Source organism: Cheilinus undulatus, linkage group 18, assembly GCF_018320785.1.
Source record: "Cheilinus undulatus linkage group 18, ASM1832078v1, whole genome shotgun sequence".
In the NCBI taxonomy this organism is placed as follows: domain Eukaryota; kingdom Metazoa; phylum Chordata; class Actinopteri; order Labriformes; family Labridae; genus Cheilinus; species Cheilinus undulatus.
Window position 1 is genome coordinate 924,079 of NC_054882.1, and position 12,744 is coordinate 936,822.

General features: G+C 41.0%; 1 protein-coding gene across 1 annotated transcript in view; it reads left to right on the plus strand.

Moving 5' to 3' along the window:
• Positions 1 to 359: 359 nt before the first annotated feature.
• The window catches only part of mdga2a (MAM domain containing glycosylphosphatidylinositol anchor 2a), a 154,534-nt gene continuing 142,149 nt past the window's right edge, over positions 360 to 12,744 (plus strand). The window contains exon 1 of the mRNA XM_041812905.1: positions 360 to 453. Within this exon, the coding sequence (XP_041668839.1) occupies positions 381 to 453 (73 nt within the window). The 5' untranslated portion in view covers positions 360 to 380. The remainder of the gene's footprint in view (positions 454 to 12,744) is intronic.

Below are 12,744 nucleotides of genomic sequence, written 5' to 3' on the forward strand. Positions count from 1 at the left end.
GGATTTTGTTGAATATTAATCTTTTTCCTGCAATGTCACCACCAAGGAGACGCGGCTGAGCCACCTGCTCTCTGACCGCGTCAACTCTCCCTTCTACCGCTGCACGGTGAGACGTTCGCCCCGGCATGAGCAGAGCCGGACCTGCCTGTCACATCTGACCGGGAGGAGGGGGAGTTGGTGGGCTGCTGGGTGGGGGGGACCCGTTTGGATTTTTGGATGAGAACCGGTCACTGGGCCGGATTCCGAGCGGAGGGACGCCGGCCGGAGCGGAGGAGGAGGAGGGAAGAGCGGCAGCGGCAGCGGCGGCTGCGGGCAACCGAAGTGACGACCTCATCCCCGGGGGGAGAGAAGCAGCGAGGCGGCCACAGGAGGATGTGAAGATGGGTTTAGCTTTCGGTCTCCTGTGGCTGTTTACCGGCTTCCTGCAGGGCGTGCACGGACAGGGCGTTTACGGTAAGGACGTCACTAACGGGCCACTACCGTGTTGTGTTTTTATTGATATTTATACTCACTAACGGCAGCATCACCGCGCGAGCAGCGCGCAGCCCGGAACACCACCCACACCGAGTGACCTTGTCAGGGATTTAGTGTGTAGGCTCCGCGCGTGTGCGCGTGCGTGTGCTGCTCAGTCAGTCATGTCACATCCATGCTCGGCCTGAAGGCACAACAGGTAGGCTGCTGCCCACCGACACACCTGTGAGCACCGGAGGCTGCCTTAAAGTCCCGGTAAGGTTGCTGCAGCGTCAGTAGGGCTGGGCGATCCGGACCAAAATCATACCGGACTGTTTTAACGGGAGGGAAGCAGGTTAAACATGTCTGAATATTTAGAGCTGAATCCACATGGACCTGATAGAGCAGGGGGCAGGATCCTCATCTTATCCTGTTAGCATGATGCTAACCAGGGCCGCCCCCCAGGGGGGATAAAAGGGAGGGCTCTCTGGGGCCCCGCAACATGGGGGTCCCCGTAAAACCACATTTTATATTTAACCGGAAAAGTAAGACTTGTTAAAACAACGACAGTGAGTCAGACGCGGTCTAAACGGGTTAGGAGTGGTAAAAACTGGTGGTGAAACGGGGTCAAACTCAATCCCAGCAGGGGCCAGATTCTGAATTTGGGTCTAACCTGAGGGCCTAACAGGGTCGAGATTTGACCTCATTGATTTTGAGATTAAAAGGTCAACATTATAAGTTAAAAACTAAAAATCTGAGATAAAGATCCAAACTTTTAAATTTTAAAGGTAAAAACACGACATTTAAAGTCAAAATAGTGTTTTTAAAAGGCAAAGTATGAAATGAATACTGAAACCAAGATTTTTAACAGTTAAATACGAGATAAAAGTCAAAATCATGATTTTTAACAGTTAAATAGGAGATAAAAGTCAAAATCATGATTTTTACAATGTTACAATGTCATTTAGCAGTCGCTTTTCTCCAAAGCGACGTACTTTTTTTTTTTTTTTTAACAGTTAAATATGAGATAAAAGTCAAAATCATGATTTTTAACAGTTAAATATGAGATAAAAGTCAAAATCATGATTTTTAACAGTTAAATATGAGATAAAAGTCAAAATCATGATTTTTAACAGTTAAATATGAGATAAAAGTCAAAATCATGATTTTTACAATGTTACAATGTCATTTAGCAGTCGCTTTTCTCCAAAGCGACGTACTTTTTTTTTTTTTTTTTAACAGTTAAATATGAGATAAAAGTCAAAATCATGATTTTTAACAGTTAAATATGAGATAAAAGTCAAAATCATGATTTTTAACAGTTAAATACGAGATAAAAGTCAAAATCATGATTAAGAGTCAAAATGTGAGATAATAGTCAAAGTTATGGTTTTTAACACTCAAAATGTAAGATAAAAGTCAATATCATGATTTTAACAGTTAAATATGAGATAAAAGTCAAAATCATGATTTTTAACAGTTAAATATGAGATAAAAGTCAAAATCATGATTTTTAACAGTTAAATACGAGATAAAAGTCAAAATCGTGATTTTTAACAGTTAAATATGAGATAAAAGTCAAAATCATGATTTTTAACAGTTAAATATGAGATAAAAGTCAAAATCGTGATTTTTAACAGTTAAATATGAGATAAAAGTCAAAATCGTGATTTTTAACAGTTAAATATGAGATAAAAGTCAAAATCGTGATTTTTAACAGTTAAATACGAGATAAAAGTCAAAATCGTGATTTTTAACAGTTAAATATGAGATAAAAGTCGAAATTATGATTAAGAGTCAAAATGTGAGATAATAGTCAAAGTTATGGTTTTTAACACTCAAAATGTAAGATAAAAGTCAATATCATGATTAAGAGTCAAAATATGAGATTAACATCAAAATAATGATTTTTAACAGTCAAAATATAATTTAAATGTCAAAACCACAGCTTTTAGTCATAACTGTGAGATGCAAAATTGAAAATGTAGAGAAAACATCAATTTCTTCCCCACGTTCCTGACTTTTTATTAAATGAATTTTACTGTTAACTTTTTCTAATTTTTATGACTCAACAAGGATGTTATAAATCATCGGTTAGGTTTAAATTTTTATACTGGAGGAAATCTGCAGACCTCGTACTGGTGGACCAGTTAGAATGTATGTGATCTGGTGGGCCGGGTAGAACTGCACCACAGGCTGGATTTGAAAAGTTTCAATGACATCTTTAAAGGTAAAGGATAGAATATTTCCTAGGTTTTGGTAACATCTTTAAAGGCAAGGATGGAATGTTTTCTAAGTTAAGATGACATTCTTTAAAGGCCAGGATGGAATATTTTCTAAGTTAAGATGACAATCTTTAAAGGCAAGGACGGAATATTTGATATGTTTTGATGACATCTTTACAGACAAGGACGGAATGTTTTCTAAGTTAAGAAGACATTCTTTAAAGGCCAGGATGGAATGTTTTCTAAGTTAAGAAGACATTCTTTAAAGGCCAGGATGGAATGTTTTCTAAGTTAAGAAGACATTCTTTAAAGGCCAGGATGGAATGTTTTCTAAGTTAAGAAGACATTCTTTAAAGGCCAGGATGGAATGTTTTCTAAGTTAAGAAGACATTCTTTAAAGGCCAGGATGGAATGTTTTCTAAGTTAAGATGACAGTCTTTAAAGGAAAGGATGGAATATTTGATATGTTTTGATGACATCTTTATAGACAAGGACGAAATGTTTTCTAAGTTTGGATGACTTAATCGTCACTGGTAAGGATGGAATAGTTCTGAGCTTTGATGACATCTTTAAAGGTAAAGGATAGAATATTTCCTAGGTTTTGGTAACATCTTTAAAGGCAAGGATGGAATGTTTTCTAAGTTAAGATGACAGTCTTTAAAGGCAAGGATGGAATATTTGATATGTTTTGATGACATCTTTACAGGCAAGGACGGAATGTTTTCTAAGTTTGAATGACTTAATCGTCACTGGTAAGGATGGAATAGTTCTGAGCTTTGATGACATCTTTAAAGGTAATAGATGGAATGCTTTAGAAGTTCTGGTGACATTATCTTTACAGGCAAGGATGGAATGTTTTCTAAGTTTGGATGACTTAATCGTCACTGGTAAGGATGGAATAGTTCTGAGCTTTGATGACATCTTTAAAGGTAATAGATGGAATGCTTTAGAAGTTCTGGTGACATTATCTTTACAGGCAAGGATGGAATGTTTGATAAGCATTGATGATCTTGTCTTTAAATAGATGTTACAGTTGTGCCAATTAAACGTCTGTATTTGGAAACTTCTGGAAAAGCTGCCAACAAAACAACAGTCAGCATTAGGGAGGGATTTCTGGTTTATCGGTGTTCTGATGATGATGATGGTGAGATGAAGGATTGATGAAGGATTACAGGGAAGAAGAAGAACTGATCAAATGAAGTGGACCATGGGATCAGGTGTGCTCAGATCCGGGTCCAGGTCTCTGATGTGACACCATCCTGACTGCTCACTGTCTTATCAGACAAATGAACCGTCTAACCTGGATCTCCCTAAAACATCTCCATACATGATAAAAACTCCACTGGTCGCCCTGCAGCTGTTTGTGTGAACTGGCGGCGATGTTCTGACCCCTCGGCCTTGTTTGCGCTGTTGCAGGGCTGCAGGTGCGTTCAGGGTGTGTGGGACATGCTGGTTGTGTGCTTTAAGGAGCTCAGGCTGACCTTTATTTCTCTGACATTATGCTGATTTATTCCTGTTGTTACTGTAGCTGTCACTATAATTACTGCTGACTGCCAAATGAACGGGCCTGTTTGTTGTTCTCTTTAATATAATGCTGACATGTTTCCCAGGATGCTGTGGGCTGATTTGGAATTTAAATATTACAGAGAAAAGCAGGATTAGCATCGCTGTGATATTCAGGACAGAGAAGACAACAGCAGTCCACGTCCTGTCTCCTTCCAGGCGTGTTTCTGGAACGTTCAGCTGCATGTCCTGGTCCTTATGAGATCTGAGGGTGATATTTAGAGGTCATGATTCAAACTGATCGAACTCTGGGGCGCCGCCAGCGTCATGGTCATGACCGTGCTCCCTACGGAGGCTGTTGCCCTCCACGAGGGCGCCCTGGGTTCAAATCCGGCCTGTAGCTCCATTCCTATGTCAGTCCCTGTTCCAGTCTCTGACCCCGTCCACTGCCCCTTCTCTTTCTTTCTTGTCTGCATTTTTTGGGCTTTAATAACGTGATTGTTGACGGGACAGTGGAGGGAGCTGAAAGAGGCAGAGCAGGGAACGTTAGGAAGGAGCCTCAGGGCCTGAGAGGTTGTTTTCTCCACTTTATTATTCTGAGCCTCCTAATTACTAAAAGTAGGTGGGGCCTAGGCAGTCCTGCTTCCAGAACAAGCTCTGATCTTTGAGATAGGAAGGGAGAAGCTACTTGGTAAGAGGAATCTGCTTTTGGTTGTTTCAGTTGGAAGTAGGTTGTTGGCAGTTTTTGCTTAGGCTGAACGTGTTAGTTTCACTCTCTCTGCAACAATAGGTGAGGCAGTTGACGCGTGTGGCTCCCTCTATTGATTGCTAAAAGTGTAAACTGCCGGGGCGGAGTTTCACTGTAGTCCAAGCTTTAAGAGAGTTTGAATCTAAATTTGCCAGCTGGGGCGGTTAGCGGCTGTGCACAATCAACTCAATTGTGCACATCTGTGGCATATCTCTCTATATAAGTACACAGACTGCGCTGAAGCGTAAGCGTCAGCCCTTGTGGAAGCCCAATTGTGTGAAGACCACATTGGGTAAAGACCAGCGAGTCTACCTGTGCGAGTCCACCGAGCAAGGCCACCGACAGGCAGCACTGCCTCATAACAGTCTAACGCACCCCAGCAGTCTAACGCAACATGTGAAACCAAAAAATACAAGTCATATATGGGAACAGAAAGAAGCACAATAGTTACAGAAAACGAAACCTGCATAATCTATCCACTTTGCAGAATGCCTCTTTTCCACAACCTTTTATCACAGTTGGCCTCTGGAACTGCCAGTCTGCAGTTAACAAAGCAGAATTCATCAATTCCCTCACTAAACTGTCTAACATTCAGGTCCTAGCCCTGACAGAAACTTGGGTCCGTCCTGAGAACACTGTAACACCAACTGCTCTATCAGTTGATGCAGTGTTCTCTCATACACCTCGCTCTTCTGGCCGAGGAGGTGGCACAGGCATTATTCTCTCTCATAGCTGGAACTTCAGCCAGTTCAAACCCTTGGACAATAACACCTCATTTGAATATCATGCAGTACAGGTCACTGCCCCAATAAAGGCTTTCATGGTTGTGGTATACCGCCCACCTGGGGGTCACCTGGACAACTTTATTGTGGAACTGGACATGTTACTCTCAGACATCCCTGATGATGGCACACCATTGGTTGTCATGGGTGACATGAACATCCACTTGGATAGAGCCCAGGCTACTGATTTTATTTCACTACTGTCCTCCTTTGACTTGAAACTGGTTCAAACGCCTCCTACACACAAGGCTGGTAATACACTGGATTTGATTCTAACTACCAATTGCTCCACGGCTAATTTGAGTGTAACACCACTTCACCTCTCTGACCACTACTTCATTCAGTTCTCACTTGGCTTACCTGAACTTCAACAATCTACTACTCAGTTAAGATCATACCGCAGAAACCTTCAGTCACTTGACCCAACACAGCTGTCTGACGAGGTCTCAGCTGCACTAGCCTCATGTAACGAGTCCTTCACTCACTGTTAACGAGGCCACAGACACATTCTGCTCCTCACTGACCTCCTCTCTGGACAAACTCTGCCCTCTGGTGTCTAAGCCTATTCGTAATACTCCACCTTGTCCCTGGCTCACTGAGGTCATCAGAACCCAAAGGGCAGGGCTCAGAGCGGCAGAGAGAAAATGGCGTAAATCCAAACAAACCACTGACTTGAGTGCTTATCAGCAAAAACTGTCCTGTTTTACCTCTGCTCTAAAATCTGCTAAGAAGGCGTTCTATCAATCAAAGATCTGTGCTGCCACTGATGCACGCAAACTCTTCTCTGCTTTTAACTCGCTCCTCTCTCCTTCAAACCCACAACCCTCCAGTATGTTGACTCCAGACATGTTCGCCTCCTACTTCACTGACAAGGTTTCTGCCATCAGCAACCAATTCTCTGAGCCTGTCCAACTCAGTTTTCTGCCACCAGCTAGTGATGCATCACTTAGCTCATTCTCTCCACTAAGTGAGAGCGAGGTCACCAGGCTTCTGCTTGACTCTAAGCCCACAACCTGTCCCCTCGATCCGATACCATCACATCTCTTGCAGGCGATTGAGCCCACAATCAGCCCTGCTGTGAGTTGTATCATTAACTCCTCTCTGTCCACAGGTGTTTTCCCAGCTGCTTTCAAGCAAGCGCGGTTACACCACTGCTCAAAAACCCACTCTCAACCCAGCCCTGGTTGAAAATTACAGGCAGTCTCACTTCTCCCATTCCTATCAAAAATACTGGAGCGCACAGTCTTCAACCAGCTCTCAGAACACTTGCAGAACAATGATCTACTTGATCAGAATCAGTCTGGCTTTAGGCGGGGCCACTCTACTGAAACTGCACTTTTGTCGGTAACGGAATCACTTCGCTTGGCCAGAGCAGCTGGTCAGTCCTCAGTTCTCTTACTGCTGGATCTGTCTGCTGCCTTTGACACAGTAAACCACCAAATCCTCCTCTCCACACTCTCTTCACTTGGTATCTCAGGATCTGCCCTCCAGTGGTTTAAGTCCTACCTCACAGGAGATCTTTTAGAGTATCATGGAAGGGAGGAGTGTCTAAACTGCATGGCTTATCAACAGGGGTGCCTCAAGGGTCTGTGCTTGGTCCCCTACTTTTCTCAATATACACCACCTCACTTGGTGCAATCATCCGCTCCCATGGCTTTTCTTATCACTGCTATGCAGACGACACACAGCTATTCCTGTCCTTTCCACCAGATGACACAACTGTCTCAGCTCGGATCTCATCCTGCCTTGCTGATATTTCTAAATGGATGAGGGAACGTCACCTTCAGCTCAACCTGCCCAAAACTGAGCTCATTATCATCCCAGCCAGTCCCACTATTGAACCGCAGATCAGTATCCAGCTTGGATCAAATAATCTCTTGCCCACTAAGTCAGCCCGGAATCTGGGTGTCATGATTGATGACCAGCTAACCTTCAAGCTCCATGTGGCCTCGATTGCTCGGTCCTGCCGTTTGCGCCCTCTACAACATCAAGAGGATCAGACCCTACTTGACAGAGCATGCTACACAACTCCTAGTACAGGCTCTTATAATATCACGTATTGACTACTGTAACTCATTACTGGCAGGCCTACCTGCATGCACAGTTATACCTCTGCAGTTGATCCAGAACGCAGCAGCACGTCTGGTCTTCAACCAACCCAAGAGAGCTCATGTCACGCCTCTTTTAATCTCTCTACACTGGCTTCCAGTTGCAGCTCGCATTAAATTCAAAACTCTAATCATTGCTTACAAAGCAGTAACTAAAACTGCTCCTGTTTACCTGGAGTCCCTCATCCAGGTCTACACCCCTTCTCGCCCACTACGCTCAGCCAGCGAAAGGCGCCTGGTACTTCCAGCACATCATGCTCCTAAGTCACTAGCTCGACTCTTCTCCTCTGTTGTCCCTAAATGGTGGAATGAATTACCCAACTACATTCCATCTACAGACTCCCTGTCTACTTTCAAGAGAAGGCTAAAGACCCAGCTCTTCAGAGAACACTTTGCACTTAGCTAGGCAATTCTCTACTGTTGTCCCCAGTAGTAGATTGAGTCTCAGCCAGACTATTCTCCACTGCTGCCCCCAGTGGTTGAATGAGTTTCCCAACTATAGTTAGCTCGCACTGTCCTGCTCTACTTCTGGGATTTCTTTGCCCAGCTCTTTGGGAATGATCCAGCACTTGGTACTTGGTAAATAGTTGTTGTGAAGCCTAATGAATGGCAATTAGTGATCCCACATTTTCCTTGATTCATTGTTGCTGTCTAAAAACAAAAAAAACAAAAAAAACAAAAACAAAAAAAAAAAAAAAAAAAAAAAAAAAAAAAAAACTACATAAACAACGTATATTTTAGGTACTCTGCCTTAAACTCTACACGGCAGCACTTGCGTCCAATTGAACCTGAAGCACTTGATGGCACTTACTGATGTTGTTTCTTCTTGTCTAGATCATTGCTTGTGTTGTTCTTGCTCTCAAATGTACGTCGCTTTGGAGAAAAGCGTCTGCTAAATGACATTGTAACATTGTAACATTGTAAAAGGCAAGGATGGAATGTGCTATACATTTTGGTGACATAATCCTAAAATGCAAGGATTGAATGTTTTAAATGTTTTAATGACATCATTTTTTAAATCAAGGATGAATTTTTTAAGAATATTGTTGTCATAAATTTTAAAGGCAAGGATGAAATGTTTTTTACTGTTTTGATAACACCATCTTTAAATGCAAGTATTGATTCCTTTATAAGTTTTGCAAAATAATATTTAAAGACAAGGATGGAATGTTTTACAAACTTTGATCTCATCGTCTTTATATGTAAGGCTCAAATGTTATATACGTTTTTAAGACATCATAGTTAGAGGTAAAGTAGCATTTTTTCAATAAAATGATGACCTACATCCAAAAGGCAAGGATGGAATGTTTCATAAATTTTGATCCCATGATCCTTAAAGGCAAGGAAGGAAAGGAACCATACTGGTACCAACTGGAGATCTGTTTTAGTTATAAAGGAACCATACTGGTACCAACTGGAGATCTGTTTTAGTTATAAAGGAACCATACTGGTACCAACTGGAGATCTGTTTTAGATATAAAGGAACCATACTGGTACCAACTGGAGATCTGTTTTAGTTATAAAGGATCCATACTGGTACCAACTGGAGATCTGTTTTAGATATAAAGGAACCATACTGGTACCAACTGAAGATCTGTTTTAGATATAAAGGAACCATACTGGTACCAACTGGAGATCTGTTTTAGTTATAAAGGATCCATACTGGTACCAACTGGAGATCTGTTTTAGTTATAAAGGATCCATACTGGTACCAACTGGAGATCTGTTTTAGATATAAAGGAACCATACTGGTACCAACTGAAGATCTGTTTTAGATATAAAGGAACCATACTGGTACCAACTGGAGATCTGTTTTAGTTATAAAGGATCCATACTGGTACCAACTGGAGATCTGTTTTAGATATAAAGGACCCATACTGGTACCAGCTGGAGATCTGTTTTAGATATAAAGGAACCATACTGGTACCAACTGGAGATCTGTTTTTTTTCTAAAGGATCCATACTGGTACCAACTGGAGATCTGTTTTAGATATAAAGGACCCATACTGGTACCAGCTGGAGATCTGTTTTAGATATAAAGGAACCATACTGGTACCAACTGGAGATCTGTTTTAGTTATAAAGGATCCATACTGGTACCAACTGGAGATCTGTTTTAGTTATAAAGGATCCATACTGGTACCAACTGGAGATCTGTTTTAGTTATAAAGGATCCATACTGGTACCAACTGGAGATCTGTTTTAGTTATAAAGGACCCATACTGGTACCAACTGGAGATCTGTTTTAGATATAAAGGAACCATACTGGTACCAACTGGAGATCTGTTTCAGTTATAAAGGTCCCATACTGGTGCCAACTGGAGATCTGTTTTAGATATAAAGGACCCATACTGGTACCAGCTGGAGATCTGTTTTAGATATAAAGGACCCATACTGGTACCAACTGGAGATCTGTTTTAGATATAAAGGACCCATACTGGTACCAACTGGAGATCTGTTTTAGATATAAAGGACCCATACTGGTACCAGCTGGAGATCTGTTTTAGATATAAAGGACCCATACTGGTACCAACTGGAGATCTGTTTTAGATATAAAGGAACCATACTGGTACCAACTGGAGATCTGTTTTAGTTATAAAGGACCCATACTGGTACCAACTGGAGATCTGTTTTAGTTATAAAGGACCCATACTGGTACCAACTGGAGATCTGTTTTAGATATAAAGGAATCATACTGGTACCAACTGGAGATCTGTTTTAGTTATAAAGGATCCATACTGGTACCAACTGGAGATCTGTTTTAGTTATAAAGGAACCATACTGGTACCAACTGGAGATCTGTTTTAGATATAAAGGACCCATACTGGTACCAGCTGGAGATCTGTTTTAGATATAAAGGAACCATACTGGTACCAACTGGAGATCTGTTTTAGATATAAAGGAACCATACTGGTACCAACTGGAGATCTGTTTTAGATATAAAGGAACCATACTGGTACCAACTGGAGATCTGTTTTAGTTATAAAGGACCCATACTGGTACCAACTGGAGATCTGTTTTAGTTATAAAGGACCCATACTGGGTTAAATACTGAAACAGTTTAACTCAGAGCATGTAAACGTACCGATGAAAGGTTTAAATACTGAAACAGTTTAACTCAGAGCATGTAAACGTACCGATGAAAGGTTTAAATACTGAAACAGTTTAACTCAGAGCATGTAAACGTACCGATGAAAGGTTTAAATACTGAAACAGTTTAACTCAGAGCATGTAAACGTACCGATGAAAGGTTTAAATACTGAAACAGTTTAACTCAGAGCATGTAAACGTACTGATTAAAGGTTTAAATACTGAAACAGTTTAACTCAGAGCATGTAAACGCACTGATTAAAGGTTTAAATACTGAAACGGTTTAACTCAGAGCATGTAAACGTACCGATGAAAGGTTTAAATACTGAAACAGTTTAACTCAGAGCATGTAAACGTACCGATGAAAGGTTTAAATAATGAAACAGTTTAACTCAGAGCATGTAAACGTACCGATTAAAGGTTTAAATACTGAAACAGTTTAACTCAGAGCATGTAAACGTACTGATTAAAGGTTTAAATACTGAAACAGTTTAACTCAGAGCATGTAAACGTACTGATTAAAGGTTTAAATACTGAAACAGTTTAACTCAGAGCATGTAAACGCACTGATTAAAGGTTTAAATACTGAAACAGTTTAACTCAGAGCATGTAAACGCACTGATAAAAGGTTTAAATACTGAAACGGTTTAACTCAGAGCATGTAAACGCACTGATTAAAGGTTTAAATACTGAAACAGTTTAACTCAGAGCATGTAAACGCACTGATAAAAGGTTTAAATACTGAAACGGTTTAACTCAGAGCATGTAAATGCACTGATTAAAGGTTGAAATACTGAAATGGTTTAACTCAGAGCATGTAAACGCACTGATTAAAGGTTTAAATACTGAAACGGTTTAACACAGCAGCTGAGTTTACTGGGAGTCTGAGCGGCGCATCACTGCTGAGCTACAGTTTTAACTCACTGCCTGCCAGGTGAGAGGAGATAAAGGTCACGAACTGTGTAACCCCAACTCCAACAGCTTCAACACCAGGAGGACATAAAAATACCACAGATGTTTTTTTAAGGTCAGAGCTGAGAAACATCCTCACAGTGACATTAACACCCATAAAACACTCAGCATGCCTGACCTAACCAGGAACCAATGATGAGGAGAGCCGGATTATTGTTCTGAGTTCAGAACAATAGAGAGTGTCTTTAAGCTCCCAAACAGAACACAGTTGGTACCAGTATGGTTCCTTTATATCTAAAACAGATCTTCAGTTGGTACCAGTATGGGTCCTTTATATCTAAAACAGATCTTCAGTTGGTACCAGTATGGTTCCTTTATAACTAAAACAGATCTTCAGTTGGTACCAGTATGGGTCCTTTATAACTGAAACAGATCTCCAGTTGGTACCAGTATGGTTCCTTTATAACTAAAACAGATCTTCAGTTGGTACCAGTATGGTTCCTTTATATCTAAAACAGATCTTCAGTTGGTACCAGTATGGTTCCTTTATAACTAAAACAGATCTTCAGTTGGTACCAGTATGGGTCCTTTATAACTGAAACAGATCTTCAGTTGGTACCAGTATGGTTCCTTTATAACTAAAACAGATCTCCAGTTGGTACCAGTATGGTTCCTTTATAACTAAAACAGATCTCCAGTTGGTACCAGTATGGTTCCTTTATAACTAAAACAGATCTTCAGTTGGTACCAGTATGGTTCCTTTATATCTAAAACAGATCTCCAGTTGGTACCAGTATGGGTCCTTTATAACTGAAACAGATCTCCAGTTGGTACCAGTATGATTCCTTTATATCTAAAACAGATCTCCAGTTGGTACCAGTATGGATCCTTTATAACTAAAACAGATCTCCAGTTGGTACCAGTATG